Source organism: Cladophialophora psammophila (genome assembly GCF_000585535.1).
Source record: "Cladophialophora psammophila CBS 110553 chromosome Unknown aczJe-supercont1.2, whole genome shotgun sequence".
Classification (NCBI taxonomy): Eukaryota; Fungi; Ascomycota; class Eurotiomycetes; order Chaetothyriales; family Herpotrichiellaceae; genus Cladophialophora; species Cladophialophora psammophila.
In genome coordinates, this window is record NW_006912923.1 from 1,141,295 (window position 1) to 1,163,930 (window position 22,636).

A 22,636-nucleotide genomic window follows, 5' to 3' on the forward strand; every position below is an offset into this window, starting at 1 on the left:
GTGGCAAGGAAGCCGGACGATGGAGAGAAGCAACAAGCGAGCAAGGTCGGAGGACGGGGAGGATTAGGGATTGGAGGCTTGGAAGAGTTATACCTAATTAGGAGGTGGAGCTCAGATTCGACCCAATCGGCTTCAAGTTCTCCTGGGATACAGCCGAACAGCCAATCGAACGTGGAGCCCATGTCGGGAGGTGAGATGAGGACTCCGGGCTATCAGACTAGTACGTATACGGATTAGTAATTGATATAAATTGGTATATTTAGTACTACAAATAGTGCGTTTGCAGTCTGTGGCAGAGCAATGCTTCAATTTGAATCAATAACGAGGTATACTGACATCGCTTCTGTATAGCGCAAATCAAGACACTCAACAGTGTTTATTCTGAATGGGCAGTTCAGCTGCAAGTCGGTGGCACAAATCCAACAGTCCATCCCATCGACCCCATGATCACCACCAGCAATGCCAATGCAGCCGCTACGCTGGCAACCCCATATATCCAACCATGTCTTCGACGAAGCCCTTGAATTTCCGCAACCCACGTGCTGACGGTCGTGAGGCACCCGCAAAACCCTTCCATAATTCCTTGAAGCACCGCACAAGCGTTTGACCCGGATGTGGCGATGGTGCTCGAGTGTTGCAAATCAAAGGCCATACCGAGCACCGCCGTTCCAAAAATATTGACTGCGAATGTGCCCAATGGAAAGGACGGTATAACAGCATTCATGTGCTTAGACGCGTAGAAGCGGAGAAGACAACCTGGGGGTGCAAACACCAGTGGGAACACCGCGCGAAACCTCCAGTGTATGTCATTCCCCGGCGGCCAAATCGCCAAAAAGACCGCTCCCAGCCAGCAGCCGAACCCGACAATGACGCCCAACGGATCCAAGACATTGCGACAGAATTTGAATGGTAATGTTGGCGTGACTGGTTGAAGTGCTAGAGCTAGTTGTGCGCCGACCATCAACCCTGCTAAAGAGATAGCTGGGTGGACAATCAGGATGGCTAAGAGAGCCAGGAATGAAAAGCCACCATTCCTGTGTGCGACAATCGGATCCACATGGTACGGTGCGGTCGGCGAGGGCGACTCGAGATCATTTGTCAAGGCCAAAAAGCAGTCGCGGAGGAAGGAGGAGAAGGACGTGAAGGAGCCACAGAAACCCGTAGCAAGGCCGATGTAGAGCGGAATGGTCTTTTTGACCTTGATATGGTCCAAAGCAGGTGCTCTGGGATCTCTTGATCCCCATTCCTCTCGAAACAGTTGGCGGTCTTCGGTGAGAAAGCCCAGGAAGAATGAGCCTCCAAGGTTGGCCCACAGGACTCGGCTCGCAAAGGGCGAATTCGGATACAGTGTAATGGCTTCGACCCCTAGGCGTGCCAACGTTCCAAGGAGCGAAAACAAGACCAACCAAGAAATAATGTATACCTCTGTCGCGACATATGAAGGGGTGCACTCTAGGCCCTTGGTCCCTTCCTCCCCCTCCTCCTCCTCCTCTTCCCCATCCTCTTGTTGTGCCTCCTCTAGACTCCTGCGACGCGCTCCACTTTCTTCATCAGTTGGCTTTTCCCCTGGTGCAATGGGTTCAGGTGCCGCTAGTTCCCCCAGTGCTTCACTGCGATCTGATGTATAGGGTCGACTGAGTCGACGTTCCACGTCTTCTAGCGATGGGCGTCTAGGGTCCTCTGGTTGGGCCGGGGGCGGCACAGCCATCTCAGTCAACTCCTCCTCATCACCGCCTCTTCTCTGCCTCTCCCCAGTCCTTCCCACATAGTGATTGTGCATTGTCGCCACCCCGGGTAGTTCTTGGAGCTTTCTCGCACCGTTCGACGGGCTATCTCCAGTAGAGGAACCCCGAAATTGATGGTATCGACTCCGATCTGACTCGGTCACGGAAGAATTGAGGCGTGAGGCGGTCGCTGGCACTTCGAGACCATCTGCATCAATAGCAGGATCATGACAGGGGCGGATTGGAGAAGAATGGGAGAGTTATCACGTCCATGCCCTTCCCAAGGGTCCATAAGTACTCATAATTAGAGAAGGAAAAGGCCCAATGTTTGAGTGCAGCGGAGTAACTGCGGATTCGAGAGCAAATTGCCGTCCGAACCGGTGAGGGAGAGCGCCGATTAAGCCTCCCATTGATACATAGATATGTACCGTGACGCGCTGTAACAAAAGTCTACGCCCGCATCCGTCTCCTACCAATTGGTTACCAGAGCTTCATTCTGTCTTCAGGCACATATGAGTGGGTTGACCAAACGTCTGGGACTCTTAACTTCTCAACAACTTGAGCTTGGACTGAAGGGCGTGTCCGCTAACACGAAGACGCCGCGGGCGCTGGGCATCGGAATCCGCAGTCCAACATTGCAGAGCCAGAGCGCATATGCGCCCCTTGATGCCCCTCTTCCCTGCCACTCCCCCCCCCCCACCATTCCTCATTCCTTGTGCAGCTATCAAGCTGTCCTTTGGTTCGGGACTGTGGCGGGTGCTTCGAAATGAGACTTGTGCAATCTAGAGATTCATAGTCAAAAGGACCCACGGCCATTGTTGCATCCTGCTCCAAATTCTACATACGAGTACAGTTGCATCCGTACTTTCTCTGCTTCCGCGTCTATCCTACTTCTATCCTCTTGTCGCATCTGCCTTCTCTTCATAGATATGGCCTCGTCTCTACCTCCCAATGTCCATCTCTCAAAACACCCTTGTCTTCGCGCAAAGCTCAGCCAGCTGAGATCCAAGGGCACCAACGCTCGCGAAACAAAGACCCTTGTCCATGAGATTGCCTTGTTGCTGGGGGCTGAGGCGCTGGCCCAACTCGACGTCGATCCGGATGGAACAGTGAGTCCCGTGTTTCTGTGTCCTTGGGAGCATTCGCGCTGATCGGGATCCAGACTGACCCATGCTTTGATGTAGGATGAAACCCCCATTGGATATGAGTATCCTTACGAGACCATCGACTGCTCGAAGCTCACCGTTGTCCCCATCCTGAGAAGCGGACTCGGTATGGTTGAAGGTATGCTACTTGATCTCCAGGAAATGTCGCCTTGGGGACTGATGCATAGCGCAGCAATCCAAACTCTTCTGCCTGATTCCGTTTCGGTCCACCATCTCGGCCTGTTCCGCGAAAAGATGACTCTGCAACCTGTTGAATACTATAACAACCTCCCCCAATCCCCGGGATCGGTAGCGAGGCTCGCTATTGTCGTCGACCCCGTGTGCGCGACAGGTGCGACAGCATGCGCCGCTATCCAAATCCTAAAGGATTGGGGTGTCGAAAAGATCATCTTCTTGTGCGTTTTGGGCGCCCTCCCAGGTATAGCAAGAGCCGCCGCGGAATGGCCAGAGGGCACACAGGTATGGGCAGGCGGTATGGACGATGGCCTGACTGATAAAGGCATGATTAAGCCGGGCCTGGGTGACGTTGGTGATCGTCTTTTCCTGACTATAGGAAAATGACATGTAAGGGCCCAGATTTCCCTCCCTTTGGAGCTGATGAAATTGCTGGCCTAGGAGGAGGTTCGTTTTTCCTGGATTTATCGGGTACCTTTGGTAGTCGTTGTATTGTGAGTCTGCACCCTCTCTTGAATGTTTGCGGGCAAATGAACGACCATCTTGTCACCTAAAGCAAATGAGTGCTTGATGTCCAAACACTCGTTCCACTGTGCCTTCTTGTTTCAGAAGCCCTCCAAGCCATCTTTTTGCACCATCGACCTCCTTCGCTCCAAATTTCACCAAGATGAAGCCTCTTGTATATGCTGCGGTCCACAAGATACCATCTTGCTTCTCGCGTTGTCTCGCTTGCTCAGCCTGGTCGACTCCATTCGCTTGGGTTATGCGTTCGTTCGCCGCCCAATCCTTAGCTCCAATGCGAGGTTGACTTGTAAACTCTTGCGTGAAGAACTCTCCGAGTTTCTTGAAGACAGGACCATAGATGATCAGAGTCCCAAAAATGCCCATGTTGTTAGACTTGTCGAATAGCCCTGTGCTTCCAAGTCCGTCCTCGTGGAGCATTAGTGCGTCGCGAAGCAGCAGTCTCCCTTTCGACCGCTCGTCGAATTCTCTGACCTCATTCCTGCCTTTCCAACTCCATAGCGTCCAACTCTCGCCCCTCGCGCGGCGGCCTTCACTCACCCAGTCAAGCACCAACAAACTGCTGGTGGCATCTGGTTGCACATAGAAAGTCTGTTTCTGTTCGTAGACACTCTCCGCGAACGGCTGAGTCGGATCTGGCAGATAGCACAGAGAGGCTTGGGATCCAATCCTGACGTCCAGTTGTTGTCTGCTAACGACCGACCTCTGAGGAGATTTGAAGATCTTTGTACTGCCTTGCGTGACGAGAACTAGCCTGGTGGCATCCTGCAATTCGACTCTCAGACTGATCTGGTCTCCTCCCACCAATCCGCCTCCATAGGTGAGAAAAAAGGCGACAGTCACGTGCTTTTCCTCGCTCGAGTGGTGAGGGTCCGGAGCAATGAGTTTGAGAGGGTATTGGTATGTACATCTCTGGAGAACTTGCCTCTCAGGTGGGAGGAGGGCCAGAAGGATTTCGCCGCTTCCTGCTCTGGAGGACGAGGCCGCGAACGGCGAAATTGGCAGAGACATACCTCGCATTCGCACACGCGACAAGCAAGAGAAGAAATGATCAGCCCGTCAAGTCTATCATTCTGTGTGACTGCTTTGGATACCGATCGACTTCAGGATTTGACAGAATAAGGGAGCCAATAGCTCCAAGCCCGAATCTCCCGTTGCAGGCGGTTGTTGAGATCAGGCTGCGTCTTCCAGATCAAGGATACAAAATCTGCTGGTGCAACCCACTGGCAGGCTGGTGTAAAGAGAGCTATGGGGGGATGGCATGGTGGGGTTCCATGTGTCTCCCTGAGGATGCCTGTATGCGGGCTCCCAATTTCTTGCATTGATGGGCATTGTATCGCTACCCATTACCCATCTAGGTACAAGTAGGTAGGTAATTAGGCTAGGGAGACTTAACTAAGTCGCGGCCCACTCAGCCCACTAGTGGGCCGCCGGGCCTGGGTACCTCGTACAGCCTGCCTAAATCTTCCCTCTGCCGCCTACCGCCACCTCTGCACCACTCCACTTCAAGCCTTCCTGCGCGTCACGCGTTTTCCCTACTTGTCACTTGTCGTGGGAGCTTTACCGGGTAACCAGTTCAATATCCCATTGCGCTTGAGTCGCAACCTGCGCATTTGCGCCCGTCTACTCGTTCGTCGGCGTGACCTCCAACCCATCCAAAGGCATCCCCTCTTTAGCCCGCCATTGGACTCGGAACCTATTCTCCTTTCCGAAACCCTGGAACGTGTTCATCCACCCCTCCAGTAGGACATCATGGAGCTCACCGCGAGCGCACAGAATAGCACACCACAAGCCACTCACAGTTCAGGCAGAGTACTGCGCAGACGCGCCGTCAAGTTGCACGAACATCGCGACAGCAGTATTCTCTCAAACGGTACCGGTAAAAGGAAACGAGTATCTGAAGCAACCAACGGTCAAAAGGAGGACGAAGACAGTGAGCCCGAAGAAGATGAAGAAGACGAGGATGAGGATGAAGAAGATGAAGGCGAGTCAGACGAGGAAGAACTGAAAACACGACGACGACGACGACCGCAGAGAGCAAAACAAGCGACTGCAAAACCAGCCACCAAGCGCACAAAGACAACCTCTAGACCGAGCACAACTCTCGCCATTCGCTCTGCTAATATTCAGAACAGACCTACATCAAAGGCATCAAAATCAAGCACAGCCCGCGCTCGACCCAGCCAAGCGCATCAGCAAGGACTTTACGCCGAAGTATTCGGGAGGGGCCAGTCGCCCGAAGACGCCGCCTCTTGGTGGTTTGAAGAAGTACAAAAGGACAACGTCAAAGCTCTGCAAGACCTGGTCAACTTCATCTTCAAGTGCATCGGCTGTAACTCCGAAGTCGACCAACAGGATATTGAAGACCTCGACTCGGTTCCTAGCAAGCTCGGCGATGTTATTCAGGAATATGAGCAGCAAAAGCCTCCAGATTACCCACTTATCTCAAAACAGAAACAGTATGCAGGGTTTCAGGACGTGTTGGAGGAATTCTTCGGGGCCATCATCAAGGTACTGCATACGTCCTCCGCTTTCTATGATCAACGCGAAATATATGACAACATCCACAACTGGGTGGCGACCATGTCAGGTGCGAACTACAAGTCCTTCAGACACACTGCGACGATCATCTCCTTGGCCATGAGTACTGCTCTCTGCGAAGTGGCAGAGGAGTTGCAGGCAACCATGGCGACATTGAAGGCCCAGCTTAATGCCGAAAAGAAAAAGAAGAACCCCAACAAAGGCCGAGTCAAGGCCATTGAAAAGAATTATAGAGCTACCGAGGATAAGCTTGAGGTTATCGACACTCAATTGCGAGACGCCTTTGATACCGTCTACGTCCATAGGTACCGAGATGTTGAGGAACGCATTCGCACTCTCTGTGTTGCTGCGCTCGGCAAATGGATGGTTCTCTACCGCAAAATGTACCTCGACGGTGAATTCCTTCGATATCTGGGCTGGGTACTGAACGATACAAGTGCCCATACTAGAATAGAGGACATCAAGCAACTGAAGAAGTTGTACAGCAACAAGAACAACATTGCCGCTCTCAGAGCATTCACTGATCGGTATCGGTCGAGGCTGGTGGAGATGGGCGCGAGGGATGCAGATATCAGCGTAAGGGCCGAGACAATTGAGCTGCTCGATAGACTCCGAGATGCGGACTTATTGGAACCTGATGATATCGATACCATTGGACGATTGATCTTTGACAGTGAACTACGGATCAGGAAAGCGGTTGCCAAGTTCTTTGTCTCCAATATCGAAGATCTCTATAAGGCCACGATTGAGGACTTTGAAGAAACTCAGTATGATGCCGCGTTCCCAGATGTGGGAGACGTGAAAGACTTTATGGCTCCCACGAAGTCTTGGATCAAGTTCAAATGTTTGGGGTCAGTCCTTGCTGGGTACAACAATGATGAAGAATCACTGGACGGAACGGCTGCTCAATCTTTGCCTATGAACTCGATTTCAGACTCCTGCTATACGCTGGCTACCCAGTCAATCTTCCCTCATATGCCAGAGTTGCACAAATGGGAAGAGTTGGCAGGTTATCTCCTCTTCGACCACTCTTCAATCCCATCAGCGGGCGATGATGATGACGTCGACCTCAACATTCAGCAAGCCTATAAGCTGAGTGCGGGTGAAGATGCCATCATTTTGGACGTTCTGTATGCAGCGGTCAAATCATATCTGCAGTCCATATTGAGAACCAACGCCACGAAAGATCAAATCCAAGAGAAACAAGAATCGGCAGCGCAGAATCTCACCACTCTCCTTCCTCAATTATTAAACAAATTTGGCAGCACACCACGGGCTGCGTCATCCATTCTCCGCATCGAACAGCTGTTAGATATCGGATTGATCAACGAGCTACAGAGCGGCGAAGCCAGCTACGCCGCAATCCTTGATGACATCACCAAACAATTCACGTCGCACTCAGACAAACAAGTGCTCGCAGCGGCCAGTGCAGCATTGAGGAATGCTCGAAGCTACGAACCGAGCAAAGAGGCCGCAAATGCGAAGGTACAGGAGATCTGGAGTGAATCCGTCGCAACGCTGGCAAATCTCCTCCGAGACAAGGCTGTCGGGACACGGGGAACGCTTGACAGACCTTCGCTTGCTGAGGTCGTGAACACAGTCATTCGTCTGGCCGAGCTCGCAGGTGTGCATGACTGCAGCCATGTCATTGAATGCAGATTGAGCACTGGATCGTCAAGGAAGGGAAAGGACAAGACCGGCAGTCAGAAAACTCTCCTCAGCCTGTTATTACAGCTCTTACACCGGGGCGAGCCAGACGAGGATACCACGCCTGCCTTTGCGGAGCTGGAGGATCAATTATGCGGTGCCCTCATCGAGCTCTTCTCGCGTTATTTTCGCTGGAAAATGTTCGGATTGAAAAAGGCAATCAACGCCAACGATGAGGCGCAGTTGTCGACTACATCCTTGACAGAGTTTGCGAATACGCGGACAGTGTTTGTGGATAGCATCGCTCCAGTGATTCGAATGCGCAAGCCTCTTGACATGGTGCGGTATCAAGCCATCCTGAATGTGTTGGAACTATTCGCCCTCTTCACCACAATAAGAAACATGAGGCCGGAGAAAGGTGACTTGGATGATGACATAGAGGAGAATCTGCGGGGTCTCATCACGTATGTCCCAGAGGAGATCGTCAAGGAAGTCATGATCACGCATGAAAAGATGGAGCAGTCTTTTGCGAAGCAGACGCATCGGAAGATCGAGTCCATCAGTGACAAACGAAGGGCAAAAGGTTCAACCGGCAGGGACGAGGAAGATGAAGACGATATCGAGAAACCACCTGAAGATTCGGACGATGAACGGGACGACTTAGATGATGATGAAGAAGAAGACGAGGGTGACGAGGATGACGACGAGGTAAAGAAAAGCAAGAACGCAAAGAAACAAGCGGCCCTCCTGGCAGAACAGAAGCTGTGCGAGTTGACGAGCAAAATCATCTTCATCCTCGTGGGTGGGGCGATCAGAGATGAAACGGCCGTGAGGGAACGGTTAATGCTGAATCGTACAAAGCTGGGCAAGAATTACTCTGTGTTGGTGGGATATCTGGATGAGAAGAAAAAGTCAGCGAAGAGGGCAGGTGGGAAGAACCTGGCAGGAAAGGAGAAAAATAGCAAGAAAGGGGGTAAGGAGACCGAGAAAGCAGGCAAAAAGCTTGTCTCGGAAGAAATGGTGCCGGAGGACGATGATATCGAAGATTCCCAGGAGGATCAGGAAGAGGCGCAACAACAGCACGACTTACAGGAAGACGAGATTGAGGATCATGGGAGTGAAAATGACGAGCATGACGCCTGGAAAGAAAAGGGAGATCAAGGAGAAAACGAGGACGACGACGAGATCATGGGTGATTGATGGGATGGAAGGGACTCTCTCTCTCTCTCTCTCTCTTTTGCTACGATTCGGATTCGGAATTTACTATTGCCCAAAGTACCTAGCTGTGTGTTCCAGAGCGAGTTGGGAAATTCATTCCCGGGGGAAGATGATGATATCGATCGGGTTTAGAATCCAGTCCAACTGTGTACCATACGCGATAGCACCAATAGTGTCAGTTCACATCTACATATGTGCTCATATCGTGCTTCTCTCCTGGAAAATTCACATGCTACGACTACATAGACACCCCGTGGTCCAGGTACTTTAGGTGCCGTGAACTGGGTTTCTACAGGGTTCAACGTCCTTTGCACTGATTCTCATATTTTGTATTCTCTTTTCTACGCCTTACACAACCATCGATCGGCCTGTCTGTCCCGTTCGTCTGGCTGTCTGACGAGGTTTCTCTCTCCCATTGACATCGCCAGAGAGTCTGCCTAGGTCTTCCGGCTTGTTGTCCTCTGGTCAGATTGGCCGCGACTTCTTCATGATGCATGCGCCTCAACATTTCCCGGATTTTTTTTGCACGGTCGGTTGGTCGAAAGACCCTGCACCGCTGCAATATGTAATTTTCCCAGTAATACTAGTACAGCATGTGAAGCGCCATATGCAAAAAAAGTCTTTTCGTCAATGCCTGCTTTTCGGTGCGATACTGACGTTCCATAATTCCTTGTGCTACTGCAAGTTTTTCTCCGTCGATTGTCCATCCAATGCTTCAGATGCTGTACCCTGTCGAAGTCTAGCAGGGTAAGCTCCTCCCTCTGAGGCTCAAAGTTGACCCCAGGCTTCTCCCAGCGGGGGCGACTCTACTCGGCCTTGCCACGACTCTTTGGCCTTGCACCACTCTTGACCCTCCTTGCCTCAGGTCGTTGAATGTGATGGCTCGGGATCCATTCCTCGTTGTATGCTTTGCCGCTCGAGACAGCCGGGCCATCGGAGTCCGACGTAACACCACTATCAACCTTCTTCGCCATGTCGCTTCTCTTGCCGCCCTTAACGGGCTTGCGCTTCTTGGGAAAGTAAGGGACAATCCAGATGGTATAGAAGAAGTAACCGACTCCAACAGCGCACGCGAGCAGGAAGAAGTACAGGAAGAGACTGGGCCATGTCATTAGTCAAGGCGGATGACAACGGTCAATGGGAAAAGGGGGTTATACTCACAGCTGAGGATCAAAGATGCTCGCGTCTGGCTCGACAACGGTGACAGTGCCATTGAACGCCTGCAGAGTGTAGAACGCATTCTGCGAACTAATGACGGCAGCCAAGTTGAGTCTCAGATCTTGTGGGTGAAGGTTCGTCTGGAAACGGTAGGGCAGTGTCTGCTTTTCGCCCGGCGGGATCTCGACAGCATATTGGGCCGTAGTGAGGTTTCGAACAATGCGAGGATTCGTGCCATCGAATGTCCATAGACTCCCCCCGACGAATTGAACCGTGACCGGCTCAGGCTCTTCGTTTAGAAAAGCGAGACGTGATTCGTAAGGTTTGCCGTTCGTGATCTTGATGCCGAAGATTTCCGCGTCAGGAAAGGTTGCTTCGACCGAGACGGCAAGGGCGGGAGATTGAGAGGGATTTTCGATCTCTTCTTCCACCTCCTAAGCACCACGTGTTAGCAGGTTCAATGGATAGTGGGGATGGCGCAGGTCGGTAGCTCACCGCATCAGCTTGGGCAAAGATGCCTGTGGCCTGAAAGCCAAAGAGGAGGAGAGCGAGATCCAAAAAGCGACCCATTGTAGCGAAGTGCAGAGACAGTCCAAGGGGGGAAGGGAGAGGTGGTTGCAGAAGTGGCCAGTAGGCTAAGAAAAGAGACAGAGTTGTATTTTTGCCATTGGGCTCAATCGGGGCAAGGTGAGCTTGATCCTCTAGCCCTCGTAGCCCTCGTCGCCCTCTAGCGGCGGCGGCTAGGCGCCAGTTGGATAGTCGTCTAGCCGCCACACTAACCATACTAGCCATCTTGGTCATGTAAGCGCCTGCTCACGCGCCAAAAGCACCTGCTGCAGCCTGCGGCAGCCTGCGGGCCACTCAGCGCCCATACCGCCTTCTTGGGGCTAGTAGGCGGCCCACTGATACCCACCGATGGCCACCAACGCGTCGCCCCCAGGAAAAAAAAGGTCGCCATGCACCTGTAGTCTGTACTTTGACGTGCGCTTCGCTGCATTTGACCATGCAGGCTCTCTGTCTCGCATTCACCGCCAACAAGCATAGCAACACAAAATCGCACGACTCAAATCTCCCTCGTCACGCTGTCCTTTCCTCTCCTCCCTCGTCTCTATTGCGGTCACATTTTCACCTTATAAATACCCAGCCATTTTGATCCGAAACGTCTTTGACTCTCACGCAAATGCCCGACATGGCGCGTTACGATCCGTTTTCACCTACTTTCGACCATCCTCTACTTAATTCCAGCCCAGATTACAGTTCGCGAAATGGTTCCTTGAGGTCGAGTCGTCCCATCGGCGACATGAGCGCTGTCACAAACCAGATGTCCTTTCGCGAACGCAATAAACGCCTCAGGAGCCTTGAAGAGGAGAAGAATCAGTTGATCGAGGTATATATGCCATATTGTTAGTGGTAGCCACAGCAGGCTAATGACAAATCTTAGGAACTGTTGTACCAGCTCGACAGCACCCAGAATCAGCTTGATCAACTACAGTTCGAGAACAGCAGAGAAGCCCGATATAACAGAGAGGGTCATCAGCGAGAAGCCGCTCTACACGAGCAAATGGTTCAGGTCAAGGCAATCATGGTACGGCTTCAGAGTGTCAATCTCATGCACGCTAGCAGCTAACTCCTCTAGGACCGAAATCCCTTCATCACGATCCTCCTCGATGGCGATAGTATGATTTTCGCAAAAGAGTTATTGTCCAAAGGTGAAAAGGGTGGTAAAGAGGCGGCAAATTTGATTTTCGATGCTGCGACGGCCTTTGCTGCAGAGCATCTCCACCATCTCGACTCTCCCAAGATCCTCACCCGAATTTATGCCAACATTAAAACATTGTCCGACACCTTGACCAAACTCAAAATCATCGACCGTCCGTCGTTGTTTGACGACTTCGTACGTGGCCTGAACAGCACTCAACTGTCCTTTGATTTTGTCGATGCCGGAACCCGACCCGATAGCACGAAAGAGAAGATCTTTGATCAGTTCCGGACCAACCTCTATGATTGCCATTGTCACCAAGTCATTCTTGGATGTTCTAGTGACGGCCGTTATGCAAAACTGCTTGAGGACACGATAAAAGATACCACGATACTGAATCACATCACTTTGCTTGAAGGTGTACCATTTGAGAAGGAAATTGCCACCTTGAAGGACAATTTCAAGACGGCAAAATTTGACAATGTGTTCTGCGTGACGAAGCTGGTAGCCCCATCTGGTACGTCCAAGGGGCCACTACAAGCAGTCACCGCCACCTTGCCCGCGCTGTCGCGTGTCGAGTCAAATGGCACGAATGGGTCGGTCTCAGGTTCAAGTACGCCTGCCCTGACCTGGGCCACGTTGACCGCGCAACCCTCAGGGTCGACCTCGAAAGCGCCCAGCACCACCCGGACGTCGACACCAACTTCAATGAAGAGCCCCGAGGCTGTTGTTGCGAAGCCGGTGAGCAAGACGATCGAGAGAAACCGCCATGGGCAACGCATCGACAAAATCGACTCCAGCATCCCGAATCACGAAATCCAACGCATCAAGAAACTCAAACTCTGCAATATTTTCTACCTCCAGGGCGCATCATATTGCACGAGTAACAATTGTTCTCATTCGCACACTTACCCTCTTTCAAAGGGCGAACGTAATGTGTTGAGAGAGGTGGCCCGCATGACTCCTTGTTACTACAAGCTGGATTGTACTGACCCCGAGTGCATCTACGGGCACCGATGTCCGCAGAATAAGCCAGACGAGCCAGACTGCTGGTATGGTGAGGATTGTCGGTTTTTCGGATGGGGGCATGGGATCGATACCAGGGTGGTTAAGACGACCAAAGTTTGAACCGACTACAAGTTGGTGGGGGTGGCGGCGGCGATGGCACTTTATTCACGACTCTGGTCTCTTATCTCTCGGTGGATGCTTCGCATCAATGGCGATGTGCAATTGTCTCAATTTAACCCCTTTTTATTTTATCCTTTCCATGGTCTTAGAGAGCAGAAGCCTTCCACAAGGCGGTCAGCATCAGCAGTATCTGGAATGTGATTCGAATCGGCATCATTTTTCCCCGGCAAAGGTCTTGTCTTGCAAGGGGTGGCAATTCCGAGATTCTCTCCCATGGATCCTAGGTACATTTCGGTCCGGAAGAGTCACTCAGGGGGTAAGGAAGGAGGACGGCGCGGGGCGATAATATGTACTCATATGAAACGGTTTCTTCGGGCCAGAAGGGATAGGCTCTTGAGGGAAAGGGAGATAAAGAGACCTTCAACCCAAAAGGAGGGAGCTGGGGCTGGAGCTGGAGTTGAGCTTGGTTTCGGCTTGAGTCATGAGATACCCGCATCTATCCATCCATCCCTCCATCCATTCCGTTGCTCTGCTTGCGATGCCATGAGTCGATTCCTCCATTACAGCCGATACATGTCCATCTACCATCCATCCATTCATTCATCCAGCAAGCCAGCCAGCCAGCCAGCCAGCCAGCCAGCCAGCCAGAAGTGTGTGCGTGCCCTCTTGTTCTCCCCTTTGCGCCCCAAGTCACACATTTCCGAGTAAGCAGTTCCAATGTTCACTCACAGCTCAGCCCAACTGTCAGTCCGGTGTCCATCACGCGCTCCTCTTCCCTCTTCTTTCATTTTTCTGTCATTTTCTCTCTTTGTTGTCCACAGACCCTCTCCTCCATTCCAAAACCACATCCGGGGCATCACGCCAGCATTGAGCATTAGGAAGCTGGGAAGCCAATTCTCAGGTTTGGCTCTCTTCCCTATGATTCCCGTCGCTGTTCAAGACAAGGGCCGTTCCCGTATCAATCACGTTCGGTCAAGATTGAGAAGGACAGTTTTTGTTTCTCCCCCTCTTTTCCTTGGAAACGAGAGTCCCAAAGGGTGAGGGGATCCTCTGTGTTGTACAGAAACCCCCTTAGACAGCTGTCAGAGGGTATAGAGTAGTGTTGTAGTAATCAAGGCTGAGCCTTATGGAGAAGGAGAGGAGGTTCTCGGCAAATCGTAATGAGTCGTAGTAGTAGTAGTAGCCATGGTTGGATAATCAGGAAGGGATGCGCAAAGTTAGCGGCGTCGGTCCATCTGTCTTTCATCTTCCATCTTGTTCTCGTCCTCGCCCTCGCCCTCGCCGTCGATGCCGTGGCCCACTCCCGATCACGGAATCCAGACATCGTCTCCATTTTCATCTCCAGCAGCCAGCACAACGGCATTCCCTGCCTCCAGTGCATTCTCTAATTCCTTTGTTGTCAGATCCCGCTTCACGAACCCGACCCTCAAGCCTTGGATTTCCTGCACCCGCAGAAGTTGACGACCTTCGGCTTTCTCGTGGACAGACAATGCCCCCCGGAGTCGAGCCCCAAATGGCCCGTTCAGAACTACAACTTTATTCATGACCACGGATGAAGCAAATCGCGGTGTTTGCTTCAAGTAGACACGGGGCAGCCTGTATCTTTCAGCCGTCTCGACCCAGACTCGGCCCTCTATGAGATCCATGAGATCATCCAGCTGGCCCCAAGCTTCCATCTGTGAGCCATCCGGTTCCTGGAAACGCAAAAAAGTAGCATCCTCAAATGGATATCTCAACGTTCTGGTGGCTGGAGCCAACACTAGTTCATTTACAGCGGAAAACAGTGGGTCTGTTACGAGTCCTCGTCTTAATGTAAAGAACGAGAGCCGCTGCAGGTTTTGAAGTCTGCCCTTAGCGATAGATGATTGAGCAATGGAAGCGAGATCTCGAAGATTGTTGGCCGCAATGGGATTTTGTAAGGGGGGTCTAGCATAGGAGAGGCGGCGGGTACTAGATTCGATGGTGTTGATGAGTATCGTACATCCCATTGCATCGTTCCTGGGCCTGACGTTTGTGTCCTCTGGGAATTCGACAGGGCTCGTATTAAAAAGCTCTCCACACAGTCTGGAAACCCGGAGACGCAGGTTGGATAACGAGGGCATTCTCTCTCTCAATGAACGACAGAAGCAGGGGTGCACCAAGGGTGGCAAGCATTGCTGAAAATCGGCATCACCAGCGTCGAGTTCCAAATGCTTCAGCGACTTCGGCAACGCTTGCAGGATCTCTGGAATTGTACTCTCCACTGCCTTGCACAATGGCAGGCGCACTCTTGCACGCGCTGAGGCTACCAAACTGAAACTCTCCAGTCGTACCATGGCCTGTACGATCTGAGGTATGGGCTGTATGACTTTCTTCAGACTGGCTGCCGAACAGACATCGAGCAATCTGTCAGGATTGCGGTAAGGCCATTCCGTGTAGGAAATGCGGATGCTAAGGGAGCGAGTGAATGCTTGACCGGCAGACGAGGATTCCACAAACTTTGCGATCTGAGCCCTTGTCAATGATATATCGGTATAGAGCAACTCATAGCCTATGTCACGCCAGAGCCTGCAGACAGTGAACGTCTTGAGGAGGAAGGGTTGAGGCCGAGACACATCGAGATCTGTTTTGACGTGAAGCAACACTTTCCGCACCAGTTCCGCAGGAAAGTTGTCGGCCATGACACTGCGCGGCGGCAAGACAATGGAAAGGGAGTGTGGGTATACAATGTCAACACGCCGTGATGTAAAGCCGCGCGGAGAGAGAGGGAGGGATGGAGGGAGAAAATAAGCCGAAGGGGTTTGAGCAAACCCAGGCAAATAGGTGGAAGTGAGAAAAGTGAACGAGCACCTTTCCGTGATTGCTTTGCCCACCGTGTGAAGCCTACCAAGCGCAGCCCAGTAGTTTCAGGATTGTACCGCGCCTCGATGGCTAAAGACGTCTCTTCTGTTCAGTATCGTCCTGGAAAGCACCCTGCACAGGTGAGTGTCCGTGACAGCCTCCCATGTATTGTCAACAAGTTTCCGTCTCTTGAAAAGCCGTTTCCATTCCCGGCGTCGATCAACAGTGTCGTTCGGCAAGCACCGAGGCAAGGCCTGTATTGGCGCGACGAGTTTGTTATGAGACAGGTTGCGTGCATATTCTAGGCGGGCTTCGACCATCCGAAGAAAAGCTAAGTTGGACAACACGGAATCTCAGAAAGGATAAGTAGAAATGAAGCTGGAGCGGTAATCCACTACTGCGGGGGTGGTGCTACTCAGTACCCAGTACAGGCTCGCCCAGTGCTCGTACCTATCGGGTCCGCGAGTGCCGAATCGCTTCGGGCGCTTCGACGTTTTACCACCGCTAATGGGGGCTGGTGGGCTAGTCACTAGGCCACTAGTTCTTAGCTAGGCCTTGCGGATACTTAAGGAGCCCCATGTCGAATTTCGATGCAGGGGGGGGGGGGGGGGGGGCTACGTGGCCTTGTGGGTAAGCAAAACACACTTCAAGTACGAGGTAGACTTCCGGACGAGGCATTTTTCGAGAGGCTTGCCTACGGCGGTGCCTACTCCATGATCATTACCATCATTACCATTATTACTGTATGTAGGTATATAAAAGTTTTATGGTGTTTGGGGAGTTTCTATGGGTCAAACTTGCCATCTTCAAAGGCCTTCTGCTCCCTTTCAATCTCGAGCATGACCCACACATAAGAAACAGCTGCCCAGATGGCGATATAAGAGAAAAGAACACCCAGCGAGAGTCCGAATGCGTAGTGGAATTCCAAGGTCCAGATGACGGCCGACACGCAGCCGATGTACGTACACACGCCCAGTAGCCACCACCAGGTCAGGTAGCGGAACATGAGTCGAAAGGCCTTGTTATTCTCGTAGCGGTCGTTGTAGCGGACGCGGAATTCGCGGTCCTGCAGGCCGTCGACGGCGATGAAGTCTTCGGCGGCGTAGTAAATGAACGGACGCAGCTTGGTGCCGCGAGGCTGCGAGTTGATCCCAATGGGAATCTTGATGGGGAGGATCTCGGTGATGAGCATCAGGATGCCCAGGAATCCCATGATGAAGGTCGGCGAGTAGAGGTAGAGATGGGGGAGCACCAGAGAGCTGCCGACGACAAAGGGGATCAGGGCCAGGATCATGGCGACCCCGTACACCCACGACGTGGCATCCAGCTCCCACTTGTTCCTTGACAACAGAGGGGCGCAGTCTTCGGTGTGCACGAACAGTCTGTACACCCGTGCAATCAAGATCCAAAGCTCGCCGGCGCCAAACGAGATGATGGCGTAGCCAAGAATGTTTTCGTCGTATTCAGGTTTGAGGATCGGACACTCCCGTGGAGTGCTGTTGAATTGCTCGCGGCAGTCTCTCTCCCAGCGGTGTTTGCGGGAGTTGTACCATGTGTAGTAGATGATGCATGGGACGATGATGTCGAAGAGTAAAATGGCCGGCAGTCCGAGCGTGATGCCCAGGTGCTGCATTGGGTGGGCTTCTTTTTGCATCATCTTCGTCTCTTTGCGCTTCAGGCGCGGGAGTGTGCGAGTGGATGAGGCATATGTGGTGGCTCTGTTTTCGAGCCCGGGTCGTGTTGCTCTCGCGGTCGACTCGTTGTCGGCATTGGGTGAGGGTTCAGAGTCGGGTTTTTCGTTCAGCTCATCACCGGGCAGCCCCAATGTCGTGCCGCTGTCGGGAGTGTCGCTCGAATCCTGTTGCTGTTCCTGGTCTTGTTGTCCCAGGATTTCTTTCTCCGGATCAACCACCGGCACCCCGTCACTGTTGTCCCGCCAGCTCACTCCTGTGACAGGCCGAGTTTCTGGCTCGTCGTTCTCCATCTTCAACTCGTATTTCTTTTCGCTTTTGTACTTTCACCAATTTCGAATGTCTCCACCTTCAACAGCAACCTTATGGTACTCTCCCGATCCTCGAAGAGACAGAATGCACATAGGAAATTAGTAGGGGGGCACGCTCATTTAAGACAGCATATCTCCTTAAAAGGGGGAGCGGAAACGGAGCGTTGACTCAGCCAACAGCATTATATAAGTCATGGGATTTGCGGCAGAAAATTTGAGCCTTTGGCGCGGAAGATCGGGCCCATGATCCACCTCAGACGCTTTCTATTCGCGCTCTTGGACACTGGCGAACGATGCCCCTGCAGATCTGCGCGCCGGGGCTTCCGCTTCAAGCCTCGATGCCCTCTGGGTGCCCTTCTTCTGCCGGCAGCTAGTCCGCGGCAACGTCATTGTTTACCTGTTCGAGGCAGTCGAACTCCAGTCCGGCTTTGAATTCAGCCACGCTTCAAAGTATTAGGCGCTGCTCCTGACTCAGCAGTCGGCGGAGGAAGCGATCGAGGCTGGAAAAGGAATCTGTGGAATAGGCCGTCGGTGGGCTTGATGATATATATCTGGTCCGGGAGAGGAGCAGGACCTGTCTTTTGGTCTGCACAGACAGTGAACAATTGAACCTCATACCGAGTACACGTCTGGAAAACACTGTGCACCGCAGTACGGAGTAATGGGTCTTGGTCCCTTCCACTGGCACCACCGTGCACATATGTACTCCGTGTTGCGTTTGACGCTATGAGTCAAGGGGACGAGTTAACAGATTGACGAGTCTGCTGTTGGCCGGTTCGCAGAGCATGAGGGCCTTGGTAAGGCTTTCATCAGCCTCTTGGGAGCTCTGGTGGAAAAATATGGAACCCGTTTCAGGACCAAAGCCCAACGAATGATGAGTAGAGTGTTAATAGCTAAGAGGCCGTGGCTGTTTTAGGCGTGTCGGACAACCAACCGCCTCCGTGCCGCTACGTCATCCTCATCGGCCTCGTTTCGGTCAATTCTTCGACAGCGGTATTTTTACAGAGCACCAACAATCAGGCAGGTATGTACCCAGTACCAAGGGTCCAAGGTACCAAGGCCCTGTAAATATGCATTCACCAATCCATGAACGTGGCTACATTACAGAATATTGTCCGTTGAAATTCTCTGCTGCCTCACAAGGCTGTGATCACGTCCATCAGCAACGATCGCCTTAGTTTCAGGGTCCTACCGTATCTGGCATAAACTGAATGTGCGCTTCTATCAAGTGGCTGCTGTTATGGCTACTGTTATCCTCTGGCTCTCCTTGTAGTGCGTCACCGCCAGACACATGACAATGACCTCCTCCATCATCGCACCACTTGTCAGGCACGGCGCCAGCATTTCCATGCTCCCACCGCGCTTCGGCCCCTTGTAGTTGGGCTTGTATCTGGCGATGGCCAATCCCTGGCCGTTCAAGAGCACCATGTTCAAGTCATCGAGTTTCTTCCGTGGCGTCCAGGTCATCTTCTCCCCGCCAAGTTCCGGGGAAGCGTACGAGTACTGGGTCTTCATGAACCCCGAAGACTCAAGCGACAGCGCCCGCCCATGCAACCTGATGTCGATCCGGGTCGTCAAGCAATGGAAGTCGACTGTCGCGACTTCGCCATCGTTGGAGTTAGAACGGATTGTCATCTGCGGCTTCCGGTATCTCGCATCCACAGTGTAAATGACCGTTGTCTGGTCTGTGTCCAGCACCCGGATGGTCGTGTGGTGGTTCCAATAATCCTGGTACTGGACGTGCAAAGTACGAGATTCTGGGCCTGGATCTGTGCCATTGAACTGGAAAGGCTGCTGTGGCTGGAAACCTGCCCACTGGTCGTCTTCGTCTTGGATCGAGTCGGATCCGACTACTTCGGTTTCCTGATGGCTCTTGAAGGGATTCTTCATTTCGTCGTGCTTGGGTGACTGGTCTTTGTTGGTAATCGACAGTCTCTTTTGCTTCTTGAGAGATCAGAGGAGAGCTTGCAGGGAGCGAGTCCCTTGCTTTTATGCTACCAGTAGTCCATGATGAAGTACTCGGGGTCGCCACCGGAGCGCTGCATAGAACCTATTCCGGACTAGCTTCAATAGCAATGGCAGCTTGGCAGCAAAAGGTGTCTGTCAAACTGCTCGCAGCTCCTTTGGGACTCACCCCGACCGCGCCGCTTTTACTGGGTACTGGGTATATCCGCCCACCTCACGACGCACCCTTCCCCCACCTTCTTCTCACCTTCTCCGTCACTTACTGCTGTACCCTGCTTCGACCCGCCTATTGCCCGTTCTGTCTTGGCAATGAGTTCCTTCCTCCTTGCGAGCGTCTCAGGCCGTGGTCTCGGGACCACAAAGTATGGCATCACATAGATGATGAACACCTGAACGGTTGCCAGTGGCCACTTACATGTTCCCACCCCCTGTGCGACTCGAACCATGGGAACTGTTCTGCGTTTCAGTTTTACCTCCACGACGTCCATAAACTCAGCCGGTCGCGACCGACGGCAGGAGCCAAATCCCGGGGGCAGTTCTCAAATGAGAAAGTATCCCCTCGCCAAGGCACTGGTGCAGCACAACCACATCGAAAGCGAAAGTCGCCGAGCGATTCTGAAGCCGTCGAGTGGCAGCCGCCACAGTCCCTCGACTCCATGACTACACCGATGGCGGAACCACTGACCGGCCCTCCTCTCAAGCGCCCACGACGAAGCCCACCTCCCACTTCAATTTGTCCCTCTGCCATTCAGATTCATGACGATAGGTCCAACGATGACGACGCCCAGAGCACCACGGTCTCTCCCGCTCTTTCTCCGCAAGGTCTCCTCGGCGACGACGATGATGATGATGATGACGGAATATACCTCGATTACGAATGTGGTCCATCTCTGTCTCATTGTACCACTCTCCACGAAACAACTCGTTCGCTGGAGCCAGCCCACTCTGACGACGGCATATATCTAGACGTTTCTGATCTGGACGCCATGTTCACACAATATCTCCGCTCACGCCCCTCTTCACCCCAGCCTCCCGCGTCTCCTGATGATGCGCGAAGTGAACACTGAGCAGTGAAACTCTGGTCAACGCTGGACTTGGCCCTTCTCGTGACACCCACCATATGGATGTCGAACCCTCTCCGAGACCGCCTCGGATGGCATACTAGCAAGTCAGGGGGACCAAGATCGGTCGGACATTGGCCAAGCTGTGAGGCGCCTTCGTATTCGACTGCGAGTGAGCCAGCCGAAAGCCACGCTCCGCCTTATACTGCGCGTGGCGCGTCAGCCTAGACAGGGAGCAAAAGCATGGAAGATGGGAGTGGGCAAGAAGAGTGGTAGACGCAAGGGGAGGGAGGGAAGACAAGATAGAATCTGAATCTCAAAGCGATGAATGCTACATTGAATATTATATTGGGACCATAGGACGCCGAGATTTGGATCGAGAGGTCGATATTTGGACATCTTCTCTGATAGTCAGGTTGCGTTTATGGTCAGATGCGGCGGAATACATGGACCACTCCGCAACATCAAAATTTTTTGAAGTTTGGTTTTTGCATTTTGGTGTGAGGGCACCGCCACGGTTTCCAATCCCCATACACATTTACTAGGAGAGAGAAAAGGGAGTAGTCGTATCGCATTGATGTTGCGGAGTGGTCTATGCCGTAGTTAAGGCCGGCCCTCACCTTCGGAACTCAGGGGTTCGTCCACTACTTCTCATCGCAGGACAGGGCCCGGGATGGGATAGAACATGGACCCCGGACAAGATTACAACGAGCCACACTTCAAGATCTAAATGGCCCATCGCGGACAGTTGCTTCATACATGGCTACCACACACAGTACAGTAAGAAGATACAGATACTCGGTTAAGTCACGTAGCCTTTTCGGGTCCCCTTTGTTCCCTTGGGGCTCTAATCTGCCCATCCCCCGAGAAAGACAAATGATATTCGATTTAATGCATCAAAGCACAAAATTCTCACCAGACGAAATAAGAAATTAACTCCATATAGTGTCCCCTTCCTACCGGAAGTATTCGACCATGTCCGGAGCTACATAAATCCAAAAATCGCTTAAGAGACTAGTAGACTAAATAGGGATTAAAGGGATATATATACGTAGTTATTTTATAGCTTTACTTTATAATTGACTTAGTTCACGATCATACCTATACGTTCTTAGGTAATATGATGTTAGACACAGCCTTAAGGACGACCGGTCACGAGTTGCACGAGCACGACTCACCACGCTCATCGGACACATGGGAGGATCCACAGGAGAACAAGGCTGAGTCACATGACACGCTCTGCTGGCCCTGCCGGGCATGTAGTAGAGCGGATAGAGCGCACATGTTACGGATGCCAAGACGCCATGGCACTAGAAAACCATATGTATATAGCACGGAGTCGCAGGTCATCCCTTTAAAGCTCCTCAGCTTCGAAGTCGCTGTCGTACTGCGCCTATAGATAGGCAATATACTTCTTAGATAGCTCGCTGCCAAGCCATCCCTGACAGCACAGAGCAAAAGCATTATATATACACCCTCATTAACCCTAGATAGTTTACACTCCCTTCGTAGCCAATTCATATTAGCTATTGAACCATACTGTTCTTAGTAACATCGACTGCTCATACCTTGCTTACTTCACATCCAGTTCTGTTGTACACAGAATGAGAGTGGATCCATCTTGTTGATTGTGTTCTGTGCCCCTGGCTTTTCAGAGAGACTCTGCCTATCTATATACTATTTGTACTGTGGCAACAAGCGATCCGCTGAATAGATCTGGACCTGCCCAGATCTGTCCAGACCTCGTTGTCGATCATCGGTGGCACCGAGGCTATTAGAGGGAGGCCTCGGTTGAAGCTTTGGTGAATTGG

The 22,636-nt window shown here is 52.2% G+C and overlaps 9 protein-coding genes across 9 annotated transcripts; 3 read left to right on the top strand and 6 right to left on the bottom strand.

Moving 5' to 3' along the window:
* Positions 1-394: 394 nt before the first annotated feature.
* Positions 395-1,708, bottom strand: A1O5_01742 (uncharacterized protein; the record flags this gene model as incomplete). Its single annotated transcript, XM_007742358.1, has 1 exon — positions 395-1,708. The coding sequence occupies one exon, from the start codon at positions 1,706-1,708 to the stop codon at positions 395-397; it is 1,314 nt and encodes a 437-aa protein (XP_007740548.1).
* Positions 1,709-2,653: 945 nt separating this feature from the next.
* Positions 2,654-3,451, top strand: A1O5_01743 (uracil phosphoribosyltransferase; the record flags this gene model as incomplete). Its single annotated transcript, XM_007742359.1, has 3 exons — positions 2,654-2,833; positions 2,909-3,008; positions 3,063-3,451. The coding sequence occupies 3 exons, from the start codon at positions 2,654-2,656 to the stop codon at positions 3,449-3,451; spliced, it is 669 nt and encodes a 222-aa protein (XP_007740549.1).
* A 159-nt stretch (positions 3,452-3,610) lies between these two features.
* A1O5_01744 (uncharacterized protein) lies at positions 3,611-4,597 on the bottom strand (the record flags this gene model as incomplete). Its single annotated transcript, XM_007742360.1, has 1 exon — positions 3,611-4,597. One exon carries the CDS (start codon positions 4,595-4,597, stop codon positions 3,611-3,613), a length of 987 nt encoding a protein of 328 aa, XP_007740550.1.
* Positions 4,598-5,338: 741 nt separating this feature from the next.
* On the top strand, positions 5,339-8,974 carry A1O5_01745 (uncharacterized protein; the record flags this gene model as incomplete). Its single annotated transcript, XM_007742361.1, has 1 exon — positions 5,339-8,974. The coding sequence occupies one exon, from the start codon at positions 5,339-5,341 to the stop codon at positions 8,972-8,974; it is 3,636 nt and encodes a 1,211-aa protein (XP_007740551.1).
* Positions 8,975-9,798: 824 nt separating this feature from the next.
* On the bottom strand, positions 9,799-10,720 carry A1O5_01746 (uncharacterized protein; the record flags this gene model as incomplete). The annotated part of the gene is made up of 3 exons (XM_007742362.1): positions 9,799-10,090; positions 10,154-10,584; positions 10,646-10,720. 3 exons carry the CDS (start codon positions 10,718-10,720, stop codon positions 9,799-9,801), a joined length of 798 nt encoding a protein of 265 aa, XP_007740552.1.
* A 619-nt stretch (positions 10,721-11,339) lies between these two features.
* A1O5_01747 (uncharacterized protein) lies at positions 11,340-12,977 on the top strand (the record flags this gene model as incomplete). Its single annotated transcript, XM_007742363.1, has 3 exons — positions 11,340-11,537; positions 11,592-11,735; positions 11,787-12,977. The coding sequence occupies 3 exons, from the start codon at positions 11,340-11,342 to the stop codon at positions 12,975-12,977; spliced, it is 1,533 nt and encodes a 510-aa protein (XP_007740553.1).
* A 1,307-nt stretch (positions 12,978-14,284) lies between these two features.
* A1O5_01748 (uncharacterized protein) lies at positions 14,285-15,637 on the bottom strand (the record flags this gene model as incomplete). The annotated part of the gene is made up of 1 exon (XM_007742364.1): positions 14,285-15,637. One exon carries the CDS (start codon positions 15,635-15,637, stop codon positions 14,285-14,287), a length of 1,353 nt encoding a protein of 450 aa, XP_007740554.1.
* Positions 15,638-16,581: 944 nt separating this feature from the next.
* On the bottom strand, positions 16,582-17,781 carry A1O5_01749 (uncharacterized protein; the record flags this gene model as incomplete). Its single annotated transcript, XM_007742365.1, has 1 exon — positions 16,582-17,781. One exon carries the CDS (start codon positions 17,779-17,781, stop codon positions 16,582-16,584), a length of 1,200 nt encoding a protein of 399 aa, XP_007740555.1.
* A 1,242-nt stretch (positions 17,782-19,023) lies between these two features.
* On the bottom strand, positions 19,024-19,689 carry A1O5_01750 (uncharacterized protein; the record flags this gene model as incomplete). Its single annotated transcript, XM_007742366.1, has 1 exon — positions 19,024-19,689. One exon carries the CDS (start codon positions 19,687-19,689, stop codon positions 19,024-19,026), a length of 666 nt encoding a protein of 221 aa, XP_007740556.1.
* Between the last annotated feature and the right edge of the window lie 2,947 nt (positions 19,690-22,636).